The sequence below is a fragment of the Schistocerca cancellata genome, chromosome 1, assembly GCF_023864275.1.
Source record: "Schistocerca cancellata isolate TAMUIC-IGC-003103 chromosome 1, iqSchCanc2.1, whole genome shotgun sequence".
NCBI lineage: Eukaryota > Metazoa > Arthropoda > Insecta > Orthoptera > Acrididae > Schistocerca > Schistocerca cancellata.
Genome location: NC_064626.1, coordinates 953,626,051 through 953,643,586, shown reverse-complemented (window position 1 = coordinate 953,643,586; position 17,536 = coordinate 953,626,051). Strand labels below are relative to the sequence as shown.

The 17,536-nt window shown below is 34.6% G+C and overlaps 1 protein-coding gene across 1 annotated transcript; it reads right to left on the bottom strand.

Moving 5' to 3' along the window:
• Nucleotides 1-4,184: 4,184 nt before the first annotated feature.
• On the bottom strand, nucleotides 4,185-4,619 carry LOC126118183 (uncharacterized). The gene has a single exon (XM_049915048.1). It carries the CDS (start codon nucleotides 4,617-4,619, stop codon nucleotides 4,185-4,187), a length of 435 nt encoding a protein of 144 aa, XP_049771005.1.
• Nucleotides 4,620-17,536: the final 12,917 nt, after the last annotated feature.

Here is a 17,536-nt window from a genome sequence, read left to right as displayed (position 1 = left end):
AGTTTACCACATAGAACAGGCCATTTTACACCATCGTCCTAACTCCTTCATAATATCTCCACAAGGATTAGTTTGTGGACTATACTTCTATATAGTTATATATACTATTCCTTCCCCAGCCAAGAATTCCTTTTTATGGCTCATAACGTGTGGGCCATTATCAGTTAGAAGACATCATGGTTTTCTCACATCTTGAAAATACTCTTGCACACAATGCGTTACTGCATTGATACTTTCTTGTTTAATAGGTTAAAATGTAACATATTTAGACCAACTGCCTTCAGCACATTCCTTAAAAAGAGTGCTAGTATTAAGCGATCTCACTTTCTCTTGTACAGTACAATTTACAAATTTGCATAATCATCTCTTCAAGTTTTTTAGTGTTTCAGGTGTGTTAACTGTTTCTTCAAATTCTTTGCATTGTTCTAAGCTGGTTATAAGCTCATCAATTTCTGAGATTTTGTCATTAACATGGCTGATCTCTCAAATGGCAAACTGGCCTACTTTGTTAATTTTACCATCTGATTCTGTGAATTACTCTTTTATTTCCTTGCAGAACCAATTGCATTGATTATTGACCTCATCCTTCAATGTGAAAATGTGTCAAAGTACCTGCAATATTAATTAATTAGCTTCCATTTCCTGTTTGACATGTTCTGTAATTTCTAATTTTAGTTCTTTTGTATTTACTAACCTGACAGACAGTTCATTACTTTTAGACCCTACTTTATCAGGTAGTTTCTTCCTAGTATCAGATAATTCATTCCTATTTTCAGACAGTTTCTTATTTGTTAGATCTACTTTGTCAGATAATTTCTTAAAATTATTTCTAGTAATGACTGGCATACAACACAAATATTTTCTATTATGTAACCCTCTATTATCATAATAAATAGTTACTGCATAGTTTCTTTAAAATGTGATAACACTGAAATACTGTGTTACTGTATAGATGAAAAATAGTTTTCAAAGTGGATTTCTTTATTTTTGGAACAGTTTTCCTTTTCTGATGAACTGCACTCTCTTGTCATATAGCTAATGCAACCATGTATATGGCAATGTACCGTGATGACCTGCACTGCCCAGCACAGCGGATGTTTTTAACACAGAGATAGGTGGGCTCTACTGTGTCATACAGCAGCACCTCTGCAGCATTGCTCAGCTAGTACTGTGTCCCCACCAATGTCGAGATTCAAAATATTCTTCTCCGAACCTGACAAAATATTCTTCTTTCCCAAACCTGCCAAGAAATTATTCTGTTATAGTTAAAACATTCTTTTATTCATGTGACAAATGTTGTTTACTTGACATGTAACTTTAATTGAAGTTACCATAATATTTGTATCACAGTTGTATAATTATGGGTATGCTCTGTCTTCAGATTTCATGAATTGTTCTGATGTTTCCTTTTGCTTTCTTCTTAATGGATTGTTACTGAGTTTCACATCCATTCACTTACATTTCCTCCTTTTGTTTGGCTGCTCTTACCAATTAAATAATTTATCACTTTTTGAACTTTAAGAGTTTGTAAATTTATTGTAAATTTATAGTTATTTATTTTCTTCCTTTTGTTCTAATGTCCTGAGTCCTGCACGTTGGGATCCAAATGAAATGATGTTCTTGTTAGTTTAAATGAATTTATTGTTGGTTTACGGTTTTATGTTGCTGCTGACACACTTCTTGTAGTTGAAGCTGAGTCAGAACACTTCATGATATCTGTAGATATGTCACCTGATGTATTTACCTTTTCTTCTTTTTTCTTTTTTTTTAGTGTGGTTGCCATACTCGATTCTCTTGAAGTAGATGTCCTACTAATCAGTACCTCTGATATCCCATGTATAGTTGAGGAAAGGCTTAACTTCTTCCCATTCTCTGCAGCCATTATTAGAGCAAAAGTAGATAACTTCTACTCTTATCACAAAAAAGAATGCCCACTACTTTCCTTTCACAAACATGTATTTCCTGTAATGGGTGTACAGATCCTTAGAGTGATTCACAACTTTTCATACCTCAAAAGCTCAAAATGACATGTTCTACAGCCTGGAGGACCTCCTCACTATGGATCATTTTGAATGAAAGTAAATCTAATGTATTCAAATTTACAATGTATTTTATTTGTCACAAAACAATCTTGTCTTTTGTTTTCATTCTTGGAGAGTGTGGTTGCTCCTTAACAGTCAAGCAATCATGAAGCCATGATGCCAAAATGTCCTGTTTAATGTCTGCACAAAAGAAAAGAAACACCCATGCACAGTAATCTTCCATGAGTTATTCCCCATTTAATATTATTCTGTCATGATCATCTTTCCTTGCACTATACAAAAAGTGTGAAATGTCATTCACCTAAACTGTATGTAACACTTCATCTCTTTATGTATTGAATTAGCTGTTCAACAACCTCATATATTGTTTACCTCTATTCATCTTCTGCTTGTGACATTGATATGTATACATCAACTATTGTCGTCAGGGCTGGTTTACTGTCGATTCTGATGAGAACATGTTCACATGAACTCACTCTCAGTATTAGGTTCCTAATCATGACGAACTCTACTCCCTTTATACCATTTTGTGCCACTGTTGTTATTCCCTGTACTCATCTGACCAAAAATCCTTGTCTTCTTTCCATTTCAGTTCACTGACTGCCACTATTTGTAGGTTGAGTCTTAGTAGTTCCCTTTTCAGATTTTCTTGCTTCCCTACCACATTCAGACTTCTGAAATTCCATACTACTGACTCATAATATCATCCCTATATTGGTTATCCAGTCTTTTTCTCATGGTCACTTCCCCCTTCATAGTCAAGTTCTGAAGATACAAATGGGGGACTAGACTGGAATATTTTGCCAGTGGAGAGATCATCATGACACTTTCTCACTTACAGGTCACAAGTCCTGTAGATACATATTATGTGTCTTCAATGCAGCGGTTTCTATTGCTTCTGCATCCTCATACCATTGATCGTAGCTGATTCTTCCACCTTTTAGGGGGAGTATCCAACCCCAGGGGCAAAAGCGTGCCATGTATCTATGTCCACTCATCCACCCTTTTTGAAAAGGCGGTTGGCAAAACAAGGGTGACATCTTATGTCTACATCTACATATAAAGCTATGCTCTGAAAACCACCATGAAGTGCATGGCAGAGAGTGCCAGAAGTCTTCAGCCACCATTGCTAATGATTTTTGTTCAAAATTTAAGCAGTGGTAAGTTTTAAATGTGGGACCCAGGAAGTTTTGACTAATAGTTTTGTTTTTCAGTTAATGGATTAATTATTACTCAAAAGTGAAGACTAAACAGGTTCAGATTACTTTGGATTATACTTGCTGTGGAATAAACAAATTTTTCTATGTTGGTCTTTTGCACAGCTTGTACATAAATTATGACATTAGCCTAATGCTTCTGAGACTGACATAGAATATATATTTAAGGCTTTCAAGTAGCACTATTACTCTTAGTTGCAGCAAGACACATAAAGTTAAACTATCAGTTATTTCAAAGAAACTCATGAAGATATATATGGAAAAACCGGCTCTTAAATGTGAAACCTTAGAGGTGGGTATGGGAACCATCAAAATTGGCATTGGTCTCACCCCTAGGTGATATTTAGGTGTGAGACCAATTTTAATTTTGATAGTTTCCATACCCAACAACAGATGGCAACACTTATCTCTAAGCTTATACATTTGAGGGTTAGCTCATTTTTATGTGCGTATCTTGATGTCTCCATACTCACTGTAAAGGCTATGATGAAAGAACAGTTTGTGCAGATAGGTATCAATTGACTGTATTGCCATAATGATTTGGTGTCAAGCTGTGCTCTATAAACTTACATGGAATATAGATTTATTCATTGTTGGTAATCCTATCAAGATAACTTGGAAAATTCTGGGATTTTCTTTTATTTATATTTTAAGGGAGTACACAAACCCACAAGACTGAAAAAGAATGAGACTCTCCATCCATTATTATAAAGAGCAACCAACAATCTTACATTAATGCACACCGATCGCTTTGTTTACTTCAATCTTTGTAAATCTCAACACACACTCTTAAATGAAACAATGATATATCACATAACAGCAATTACTATAGTATCTGAAATAATAAAAAAGAACAAAAGATTTCAGTTTTAATGAAACATTAAGTTCTCTTTTAGCAATGCTTTGGTGAGGTTTAGTTAGACTATCAGCAAGTTTTATAGTTTTGTATGTTTGACAGGTCATTATTTAATAAGTCACTGTTGAAATGATACTTCATATCAGTGTGATTATTTCTTCTTGACATCTGACCACGTTTGATAATTGCTATTGCCCTTTGATTGTCCACACACAGTGTATTTTTTATGTTTTTATTCATCAATATTTCCACGACACTCTTAAAAACTTTCATCTCTTGACAACATTGAGCTGCAGATACATATTCTGCTTCAGAAGTAGGTAGTACAACAATATACTGCTTTTTGCAGCACAAAGTGACTGGATCATTATTGTACAGAAATACGAAATTTGTAGTTCTTTTTCTATATTTCCTGTCACTCAGTTCAGATATCTTAAAAGTTCTCTCCAAATTTTGGATGTCTGAGTAATTTGAATTACTCATTGATTTCATTTCATAGTTCATGGCATATGCCAAGTTCAGTCTAGTTTCACGTGCTGAATACAACAAACTGCCAATCACTTCATGGCATGGAAAGATTCACTTTGCTGCACTGATTTCTTCAGTTTCTCCTTATGGTGAAATTGGAGTCATTACAGTTTTTGATTTTTCCATTCCATATATTCTCACCACTTGCTCAACATGTTGTGAATAGGTGAATAGCAATACCTTATTTTGTTCTTTTGGTTTCAAATCCCAGACACATTGTTGGTTCTTCATCACCCTTACATCAAAATTTTTCTTCGGTTCCTGCAGGATATTTTTAATTAGACAGATATCTTCTCCAAATAAAACCCCATTGCCAATGTATACAGAAAGATATATTTTCTGCTTAGTATCTGAGTTTGTAAACACATTCATTTGATTTCAGTTAGATATGTTTTTCATTCTTAATAAACTTGTTCAGCAGCTTATTCCATCGCAAAGGAGCTTGTTTCAAATTACACAATGACTTTTTCAGAAGGTAAATTTTCCCAGTTGCCTTGTTTCTCTCTTGATCTTCCATGAAAACTTTGTCTTTTAGATTACCATTATTTGGAAAGGCTCCTTTGACATCAGATGTCATAATCATAAAATTCTCTTGTACAGCAAGTGCAAACAGGAATCTTAGGGAATTTGTTTGTACAACAGAACTAAAAGTACCTTTAAAATCGAATTTTGCTTGAACTTGTTGACATCCTCTTGCAACTTTGTAGTTTAATTTCTACTTTCCTTTTCCTCGAAAATCCAATTTCCAGTAATTATTTATTTTCTATGTACAGTTTCTTTGTCAACAAAAGTCTGTGTTGCATTTTTCTTCAATGATTTTTTTTCTTTATTTACAGTCTTTATCCAATTTTCCTTGTCTTAACCTTCAATGCATTCCTTGTATGTAAGCATGACATACTCATCACATGTCTTTGAAAAATACATTTTCTTTCTGATGTATTTTTTTATTCCTTCGGGTGTTTCTTTTCATTCTTCTTCTCTCCTTTTCTGGCTCTTCTTTCCTTTGGCTCTTCTTTCCTCTTCTTCAAAAATTTTGGTTTTCTACAGTTAGATTTATTCCTTCTTCTTTGGTTTCCTCATTTTTTGTCTTCATATTCATAAGAAAACTCAGGATCTCTTGCTTCAAAAACTTTTCCAGTTTTACGATTCCATGTAACATACTTATTGCCTGTATATCCTACAAGAACACCTCTTCACTTGCTACACTCAGTTTTTGTAAATATCCAAGTTGTTTTATGAACACCAAGGATCAGAAAAATACCCAATCTTGACAAATTAGGTCTTCTACCATACCACCTTAAAATTGATGTCGCATAACAACACATTTTACTATCAATTTTTGAAGAAAACAATGTGACTCTCACTTTTTTCATGATTTTAAGATTTATTCTTTGTGTCTTACATTCAGTTGAGAAGATTCTTTAATATGCATTCAGTAGCTATACCTTCCTTTTCTCACCAGTTCTTGAAGTCAGTACTTCTGTACTCTCTTAATCTGTTACACTTATTTTTTCTGTCTTCAGTATTCAGTTTATTCACCATTGATCACTTACAGGAAAATAGGTTTGAACATTAAACATATAATTAAGAATAATTTTAACAGTGAGTTTTTTCCAATTTAGTTCCATGTCTTTTAGAAATATCCTTAAGTACTGTTGTCAATCACATTTATTTCAAATACTTAGGCTATCTTGTAAAATGGGTATTTGAGTAACCAATCAAACATCTTAACTTTGCAATTATAATGCAGTGTCTAGGCAGACGTTGGTCGTTTATTAAAAAGTTTTAAGCGAGTTGTTTTGGGAATCTGCCGGCTTTCTGAGTCTGTGTCTTGGTATATCAAGATTCAATTTGCCTGTGGTGGTGCAAGGATGTATCATCTCTTTCATGTTGAACTCATGTTGCTTTTGATATAAAGCCTTATTGTGTATATGTATAGATTAACAACAGTTAATATCTGGAGGTTGATAAAGAGGGGAGTGTTCTTTAAATGTAACTTTGCTCATTTTTCTGATTTTTTTAAATTTTTGAATTTCACTGACATAGGTGGGATGACCACATAGCAGTATACCATAGGAAATATGCAATAGAAATAGGCCAAAATATGCATCCTTCAGATTCTCACCAGTGCCTGCATCTATTCGTTTCCACATGAGATAGCTTATTCCTGCTATTCTCTTGCAGTCATGGCTAATATGTCCCCCCCCCCATTTAATTTCAAGTCAATGCAAAAGACTAACAATGTTACTGATTACTTTCTTAACAGTCGAAGTCAGGTCCAGAATTAGGTCCTGCATTTTATCAAGACTGCATAGGAGTTCATTGGAAGAAAACCAATTGACTGACAGATCTAATTTTTCCTGTGTTGACATAAGCAGTTCTGTCAGGTAATGGTGGGTACTGAGCAGTGTTGTGTTATCTATGTAGCGCACTATGGAATGTGCTTCTACATTGTTAGGCAGACCGTTAGGAGCAATGATGAACAGAAAGGGACGTAGGACTGAGCCCTGTGTCACTCCAGTCCAAGTCTATGATGGGTTGTGTATGATGTAATACAACAGTTTTGTAAGCAAGGTATTAAACATTACACATTTAAAAGCTTATCTGAGATCATGAAGTACAACTGATACTAGATCCTTGTGTTGAAATGTAGTCAACACTTGATCAACAACTTCAGTGGCAGCAATAATGGTATTTTTGCCACGTTGGAATACAGACTGTGAGTTCGAGAGATGCTTTCTGAAATAGTTATTTAGTTGATTGTACATTATATCCTCAAAAACTTTGGAGAAAATTGGAACAATAGAAACTGACTGGTAGTTTTGGGGTACAAGATTAACTCCCATTTTAATGATGGTATCACTTTAGTAATTTTGAATGCATCAGGAAAAACCCAAGATATTAAACACATGTTGAAGATGATAGGAAAAGGTTGACAGATCAGTTGTATTATTTTTTTAACCACATAGTTGGCGAACCAATAAGAGCCCATACTTCTGGAGTTTGAGAATCTCAATACAGTTGTTGTAATATCATTGGGGGTGAAAACATTCCACTGGAAGGTATACTCCTTATTTGTTTATTTATTTATTCAGATCCCATAAATCCAATACAGTGAGACATTTGCATGGATGTAGGACATCAAATCATAAAAAAGGATACTTAAAAAACCCACTTGCAGGAGGAGATATAGGTAAAAGACAAAATAAACACTAATAGGCATAGACAAAATTACACTTAGGAAAGTTAAAATAAAGGTAGATCTTAATAGCTACATAAAAGACATAGTAATGGCAACAATGATTGTAACTATCATAATGCATAAGAGTACATCGGATTAAACTGAAAGAAAAAAATCAATTAGAGATAACACAATTGAAATATTCTTCAACCAAATAAAAGGAAATATCTATTTTTATAGCGTTTGAGCTGTTGTATAAATTTGGAAAGCTCATAGACAAGTGAATTCAGTGAAGGTGGGAGACAACTGAACACCTTGCAGCTCATGTAATGGACTTCTTTTTGATAGAATACTAAGGTTTTTTAAATCATGATAGACGTCCATCTTCCTACTGTTATTGTGGGTATTCAATGAATCATTGGTTTTGCATAGTTGCTCATTTTTACCAATGAAACATAACAGGGAGTAGATATATTGACGGCCAGTTTTTAGTGTCCCTAATTTTCTAAAAAGGTTTCTACTAGAATGTCTATGCTGGACTCTGCTTATTATCCAAATAATTCTCTTTTGGGCAATGAATATTATTTTGGAAAGTGGTTGATTACCCCAGAAAACTATGCCATACAGCAATTGTGCATGGAAGTAACTAAAATAAGCAGTTTTGTGGTGTCTCATCACAGACAATAAAAATAATATGAATAGAGAATGTTGTTGAGCTGAGTTTTTAAAGAAGTTGTAAAATATGTTCAGACCATTTTAGATTGCTGTCAATGTGTTCACTCAGAAACTTGGATGACTCAACTTATAGTGACTCACTACCATTACATTTATTACTTAATTGATCCTCCACTTTTTTACTTATTTGGAAATGAACAAACTGGATCCTGTTAACATTTAGTGATAACCTATTATTTTCAAACCAATTAAATACTTAATTAAAGACACTGTTGGCCTATTCCTCAAGATTGTGATTGGGAGTTTTGTTGATGAGGCTGGAGGTTTTCGTCGGCAAAAAAAGGTGAAATGAGTTGTAAAGCTAGTACACAAGGGAAGGTCACTGATAAAGATGAGGAAGAGAAGGTGGCCAAGTACAGAAACCCAAGGAATACCACAGCCAATAGAGCCCCAGCTAGATGACAAAGAGTGCCCCTCAGAGGCGTTCAACATGACCTTCTACCTTCTTGCAGTTAGGTAGGATACAATCCATGAGCCAGCTGTGCCATATATACCATACTATTCAGCCTTTACAAAGAGGATTTCATAGTTAACACTATCAAAGGCCTTAGAAAGGTCACAGAAGATACCAACAGGAGATGATTTATTATTAAAAGACTCTAAGATTTGATAGGTGAAGGAGAAAATAGCTTGTTGATACAACCTTTTGAAACTGGCTATTGTTTAATATCTTATAATGAATGAGGTGTTCAGTAAGTCTTTTGTGGACCAATTTCTCAATAATGTTAGGTAAAGATGTTAAAAGGGAACTACATTGATAGTTGGTAATGTCAGTTTAATCACCTTTTTTAAAGAGAGGTTTGACAGTAGCATACTTTAGGAATAATTCCATGATGGATGAAATCATTGAAAATATAGCACAGTATTTTCCTTATTGGCTTATGGCATTCCTTCTATAATCTTGAAGAGATACTGTCAACACCAACAGAATTCTTGCTTTTCATCAGTCTAATTGTATTCTCAAATACCTGTACTCCTTGGTCTTTTATTAATACCTTTTTGAAGGAATAACATGGATTCATTAAAACAACATATTTTCCCAGTTTGGATGCTGATGCCAAAAAGTGGTTGCTAACAATTTCAGTAATTATTTCATTTTCATGAATGGCATCATTTGTTTCAATTTTCATGTTGTTTTCTGCAGTAGGGATTTTACCTGTTTCCCTATTTATTATGTCCCATATGGTTTTAATTTTATTATAAGAGGCATCAATTTCCTATTTTATAGAAATACTCTTTGTGCTTCTAGAACTATTTAAAGATTAGAGTACTTATTCATTTATTTTTATTTATTTATTTAGCAGCTTATGACATCTCTCTAAGGAGTAAGTCCAAGTACATATTTGATTTGTCAGTTTTCCAACAAAATATATTACTTTTACTAATTCTAACAACAGTTTTGCTAAGATACCTAATAAATTTTAGCCACAACATTTTTGGATATTAACACCATAGTTACAAAACTTAAGCTATTGTACACAGAATGGATTTTATGAGGAATACATAATATATGCACCTAAATTACAGAACATTTAATTGCAATAATTCTATTCTAAGGGTTCATCATTTTATGTATATGATATAACACACTCATATAGCACATACATATTCGAGATCCTGTTTTGTTTACATTTATTAAAAAATTTAACAGCAGTAATGCTGTAGAAAACAAAATATTTAGATAAAACAATGCTGTTAAGAAGTTAAGACATTTTACTTTTTTTTCTCTATATCAGTGTACATTTATTTCAGTGTACTATGCCTATTTGCTTCAGTTATTATTGTATGAAAGAAATTCTCTGATTGAATATAAAGGGGTTTCTAATAGCAGTTGTTTGATTGACTGTTTAAACTTATCCTTCAATTTGGCATTAGTGATGTGTGGTGGTAAAGAGTTCTACAACTTTACTCCCATGTAATCACTACTTCTCTCATATCGTGTTGTGTTATTTTGTGGAATTCTTAATTTCTTGGTGTTTCTGGTGTGTTGGTACTGTACATCTTCATTTTTGTTGAATTTATCTTTATGATTCCAAGCAAGGAGCAGAGTTTTATATATGTACAAGCTGTAGAAGGTTAGAATCTTATAATTTTTGGAAAGAGGCTTGCAACTATCTCTTGTTGTTTTGTTTCCTGTTATTCTAATTACTCTACATGAAAAGTACACCATACACACATCATCTTCAGTTATTAGTGGCTCAATTTGCATCAGAGCAAAAATGGCACTGCTAAGTTCATTGCTTATATTGGAAATATGATCTTTCCATCCTAGACAACTGTCCATGGCGATCCCTAAAAATTTAGCACTTTCAACCACTCTTACATCGAGCTCTTGCAATTTTGTCAGTTCACTTGTTTTTCTTTTGTTGTTCCTAAGTAGAATTGCAATTGTTTTCTCATAATTGAGAATTAACCTATTCACTTCAAGCCAGTGGGTGACCATTTCAACTGTTTGATTACTTTTACTTGTGGTCTCCTGTAAGCTCGGTCTCACAGTTATGCTTGTTGTGTCATCTGCAAAGAGTATCAATTCAGTGTCTACATTACAAAGTAAATCATTTACATATATAAGGAAAAGGAGGGGTCGTAGAATACTACCCTGTGGCACCCCATGTTTTATATCTTTTAGTTTTGATAGCTGCTTCCCTTGATTGTGTCACACTTCCACTGCTTGTTTTCTGTTCTACAGAAATTGCTTTATCAAGAGCAGTTGCTTTAATTCCATAGTGGTGTAGCTTCATTATTAATATGTGGCGATTGACAAGGTCAAAAGCTTTAGATAAGTCAGAAAAATCACCAACAGGGATCTGGCCTTGATCTAAGCCTGCAGAGATTATATTAATAATTTCAAATTTAGCTGACACTGTAGATTTTTTCCTTCTGGAACCCAAACTGTCTACCATTTATAATACAGTTTTTATCAAAAAGTGTCATTAACTTAACAAATAGTATTCTTTCTAGGATCTTTGACAAAACGGGAAGGAGCCTAAGTGTTGTGTAATTATCTGGGCACATGTGATCACCTTTTTTGAATAGTGGTAGTACTCAGGCAATCTTCATTCTAACTGGGGAGATTCATTTTTTGAGACATGAGTTGACTAAGTGACAGAGGGGTTTAGCAATTTCCCTAGTAGCTAGCTTCAAAATTTTATTTGACAGGCCATTTACGTCTGTGGGTGCTTTATTTTTTAGTTTCTCTATTATTTTTCTTACCTCTTGTTCAGTTGTCAGATACATGTAACATGAGTTATTTGGTGACTTTTGTTTATTCAGGCTTGCAGAGAATCACTATTGTTACTCTAAAGCCCCCCCAATCCCCCCACGAACCATGGACTTTGCTGTTGGTGGGGAGGCTTGCATGTCTCAGCAATACAGATAGCTGTACTATAGATGCAACTACAATGTAGGGGTATCTCTTGAGAGGCAAGACAAATGTTTCATTCCTGAAGAGGGGCAGCAGCCTTTTCAATAGTTGTAGGGGCAACAGTCTGGATGATTGACTGATCTGGCCTTGTAACATTAACCAAAACGGCCTTGCTGTACTAGTACTATGAACAGCTGAAAGGAAGGGGAAACTACAGCCATAATTGTTCCCAAGGGCACGCAGCTTTACTGTATGGTTGACCTCTTGGGTCAAATATTCTGGAGGTAAAATAGTCCTCCACTAAGATCTCTGGGTGGGAATACTCAGGAGGACGTTTTTATCAGGAGAAACAAAACTGGCATTCTAGAGATCGGAGCATGGAATGTCAGATCCCTTAATCAGGCAGGTAGGTTAGAAAATTTAAAAAGGGAAATGGATAGGTTAAAATTAGATATAGTAGCAATTAGTGAAGTTTGGTCTCAGAAGGAATGAGACTTCTGGTCAGGTGAATACAGGGTTGTAAATACAAAATCAAATAGGGGGTAACGTTTGAGTAGGTTTAATAATGAATAAAAAATGGGAGCACGGGTAAGCTACTGTGATCAGCATAGTGAATGCATTATTGTAGCCAAGATACCCATGAAGCCCATGCCTACCACAGTAGTACAAGTTTATATGCCAACTAGCTCCACAGAGAACAAAAAACTTGAAGAAATGTATGATGAGATAAAAGAAATTATTCATATAGTGAAGGGAGATGAAAATTTAATAGCCATAGGAGACTGGAATTCTATAGTAGGAAAGGAAGGGAAGGAAAAGTAGTAGGTGAATATGGAATGGGGGTAAGGAATGAAAGAGGAAGCTGCCTGGTAGAATTTTGCACAGAGCATAACTTAATCATAGATAAGACTTGGTTTAAGAATCATGAAAGAAGGTTGTATACATGGAAGAGGCCTGGAGACACTAGAAAGTTTGAGATAGATAATATAATGCTAAGACAGAGATTTAGGAATCAGGTTTTAAATTGTAAGACATTTCTGAAGGGTAGACGTGGACTCTGACCACAATTTTTCGGTTATTAACTGTAGACTAAAACTGAAGAAACTGCGAAAAGATAGGAATTTAAGGAGATGGGATCTGAATAAACTGAAAGAACCAGAGGCTGTAGAGAGTTTCAGTGAGAGGATTAGGGAACAATTGACAAGAATGGGGGAAAGAACTACAGTAGAAGAAGAATGGGTAGCTTTAAGAGATAAAATAGTGGAGGCAGCAGAAGATCAAGTAGGTAAAAAGGCAATGGCTAGTAGAAATCCTTGGGTAACAGAAGAGATATTGAATTTAATTGATGAAAGGAGAAAATATAAAAATGCAGTAAACAAAGCAGGCAAAAAGAAAGACAAATGTCTTAAAAATGACATCAAAAGGAAATGCAAAATGGCTAAGCAGGGATGGCTAGAGGATAAATATAAGGATTTAGAGGCATATATCACTAGGGGTAAGATAGCTACTGCCTACAGGAAAATTAAAGAGACCTTTGGAGAAAAGAGAACCACTTGTATGAATACCAAGAGCTCAGATGGAAAACAAGTATAAAGTAAAGAAGGGAAAGGCAGAAAGGTGGAAGGAGTATATAGAGGGCCTATACAACGGCAATGTGCTTGAGGGCAATATTATGGAGATGGAAGAGGATGGAGATAAAGATGAAATGGGAGATATGATTATGCGTGAAGAGTTTGACAGTGTAGGGGTAAAATACAGGGAGTGACAGGCTATTTACAGTTTGTACAGAAACCAAATGGCAGTCATAAGAGTCAAAGGACATGAAAGGGAAGCAATGGTTGGGAAGGGAGTGAGACAGGGTTGTGGCCTATCCCTGATGTTATTCATCTGTATATTGAGCAAACAGTAAAGGAAGCAAAAGGAAAATTTGGAGTGGGTATTAAAAGGTTCGCCGATGACACTGTAATTCTGTCAGAGACAGCAAAGGACTTGGAAGAGCAGTTGAACGGAATGGACAGTGTCTTGAAAGGAGGATATAAGATGAACATCAACAAGAATAAAATGAGGATAATGGAATGTAGTCGCATTAAATCAGGAATTAGGTTAGGAAATGAGAAACTCAAAGTAGTGGATGAGTTTTGCTATTTGGGGAACGAAATAACTGATGGTTGTTGAAGTAGAGAGGTTAAGAAATTTAGTCTGGCAATGGCAAGGAAATCATTTCTGAAGAAGAGAAGTTCGTTAACATTAAGTATAGATTTAAGTGTCTGGAAGTCTTTTCTGAAAGTATTTGTATGGCTTGTAGCCATGTATGGAAGTGAAACACAGATAATAAATAGTTTAGACAAGAAGAAAATAGAAGTTTTCGAAATGTGGTGCTACAGAAGAAAACTGAAGGTTAGATGAGTAGATCACATAATTAATGAGGAGGTACTGAATAGAACTGGGGAGAAGAGGAATTTGTGGCACAACTTGACTAGAAGAAGGGATCGGCTGATAGGACATGTTGTGAGGCATCAAGGGGTTACCAGTTTAGTATTGGAGGGCAGTGTGGAGGGTAAAAATCATAGAGGGAGACAATGAGATGAATACATTAAGCAGTTTCAGAAGGTGGTAGGTTGCAGTAGGTACTTGGAGATGAAGAAGCTTGCACAGGATAGAGTAGCATGGAGAGGTGCATCGAACCAGTTTCTGGACTGATGACCACAACAATAACAACTCTAATGTACTAGAGGGGACTAGGAAATGCTGTTTCGTTCCTAGACCCAATGAAGGGAAACTCCTGATCTACACCTCAACATGGTAGAGAGTGGACAACATGACTTAATGTGATGACTAAGGTAGAAATGGAATGAGGGATGAATGGGATAAGTCATCATCCCGAATATAGAGTCATTTGCACTGAAACTGACCAAGATAGATTAGGAATGGGAGATGTTGGAATAATTCAGAGGAAAAACTATGGCTCATGTGTCAAGGGATACATGCAATATAGCTTTCAAATAATATTAGTTTGACTTAAACTAAACCATAGGACACTGTGATAATACAAGTAAACATGCCAATATCTAAAGAAGAAGATGTGGTTGTTGATGAAATATACAAAGAAATAAGTAATGCAATGAGAAATGTTAAGCAAGATTATAATGGGACACCCTTCTCTAACATGCCTTTCTTTATAGAAATAGTGAATACAAGGAATATTTTCAAATCTGGTGTTGGTGAACATTATTTAAGCTGTTTAACCAAAAGAATTCCATATGATTTTGTATACGATGTATTATATTTCAGGCCAAAATGTACGAAAATAAATTAATAAGTTAAAATCAATATGTACTAACTCTGTATGTACAGCTAAAATTATTCTTTTTTAAAAATATTTGAAATTACGAAATATCTGTCATACTTATAAGCCTACTATTATTTTCACCATCACTTGCTAATTATTAAATTTATTTCTGGATTTGTTTATAAAATAATGATGTAACATGGTGGAAATTCTTCTTTTGTCAAGAAAGTTTGAAAACTCTTTGATTTTGTAAACTCTTTGGGATATTGTTAGTATGGCAGAATGAGTTATGAATAGTGGGTATGTCTCTGATATAATCAGATGTGTTTTTAATTTTGGCAATTACAATGTGAATTTGTCTTCTGTAGTGGAGGCTGTAAAGTCATTGCGATATAGATGAATGTGATAAAATAAAAAAGTCATAGAAACAGAAATTTCGTCTTTATGTATCTAGTCAACTGGAACCCATAAAGTTAAAAAAAGATCAGCCTTAAGAATCTACCCCAGACAGAATGAGTAGCAGAAGAAAAAGGTAAGTAACAGAATTAGTTATATGTCTTACTCCCCCGAAGCATTTGAAACAAAGCAATTAAGCTTTTTGAAGAGACTGAAAAATTTACTCATGAAGTGTGGGAGGATAAGATTACAATTGTGGGCCTCATTTGGGATCAGTTGACTAATAATGAAGTCTTGTCTGTTGCACAAGATGAAAGGACAGTGATTTGTACAAATTGCAGTTTATTTGAAACTCCAATCACTCAAAGAAAGAAACTGATAGCTGCCCAAGAAAGTCATATCAACAGTGACAAGATACTATCAACAATGACGGACTGGATGAATTGAAAGAGGACTTTACAACTATGAAGAGGGACAAAAGTAAGAAAATATTTGTGAATTTTTTTGTTTTTTTGTTTGTTTGCTGGACTCACGTGATAGCTAGGAAAATGAATAGAGATGAGGGTAATAGTGATGACCTGAAAGCTGTAGGACTCAGCCATACCATGTTCGAATAAAGTGAAAATGTAGTCAGCAAAGAAACAGTGAAAACCGATATGTTGCAGTTAATTTTCGCAAAGGAAAAACAATGGTAGCAAATTTACTTCATTACAAGTACAATTAAATGATCTAAAAACTGAAAACCATAGTAAAATGGACAGAGTGCAATACCTAATAGACCAACTTAGCAATCAGGTTTTGGAGCTACAAAATTGGATTGTAAGAGGATTAACAAGTGTGAATAAAAAAGTCAATGTCTTAGAAAATAAATTTATTGTTTTGTAAAATAGGTTAGTTACCTAATCTGCACAACAGATGAAGAATGTTAATGACATCAGTGTTGAACAGAAGGCTGTAGTGGAAAAAAAGGAACAGAACTTTAGTGTTTAGAACAAAAATTTTTAAATGTTGAAAACAATATGCAAATTCATGTAAATGTTTTGGATAAGAAAATTTCAGTAGTTCAGGAAAATTGTATTCACAAAAATTATCATGTAGTCTTACATTCTAATCAAACGTTTTCCATCAGACAATTTACCTCCAGTGGATTTTCTGCACCACTGTAGAGAGAGTTTTGTGTCAGTCATGAGTGACAATCAGAAAATTAAATTTATTAAAAGATGTCTTGAAGGCAAATCTCTGTCTTGGGTGAATCTAGATTGAAGTCAATGGGGAACATATCAAAGTTTCGAAAAAATTTTTTAAATATATTTTGGTTGGAAGCTGAACAGGAGAGAAAAAAAAGTGAAATTTTGAATGGTGCTAATTAACGGAATAGGGATGATACTCTGACAGAGTTTTGTCAGAATCAACTTAAGGAATGAACACTTCTTGATAAACCATTTGTCAAAATGACATTGAATGATGCACTAAAAAGGAGATTACCAGAAAGGTTGCAGTGGGATTTAGTACACAGACCTGATGATTGTCTTGAACAATTTTTATGTTATGTTGACAGGCTGGTAGAACATCAGAAAGAGGCATGTATCATAATAATTGAATAATACAATGGTAATGACAACAGAAACAGAGATAATGGTAATTTTTATCCAATTGAAAATGGTAATAGAGACAGAAATTTTGAACATCAGCAGAATACGAATAATGGGGAAAACCATGGGCAATTTAATAGGAGAAACAATCATAGAGGTAACTACTCAGGGAATGGCAGCCCACCTCCACGAAAGTACACTGTTGTGGGGCAGGGAAATACAACAACCACAGGACCCCTATTAACTCTTGCAATTAGACAATGATAACAGTGTCAATAATGTGGCACAGATATCTGAAGTTGAACAGAAGGAACATCAGACTTCTCATTTATGTTT

Coding starts and splice junctions, on each gene's coding strand:
- LOC126118183 (XM_049915048.1), bottom strand. CDS start 4,619: ATGAACTATGAAATGAAATCAATGAGTAATTCAAATTACTCAGACATC.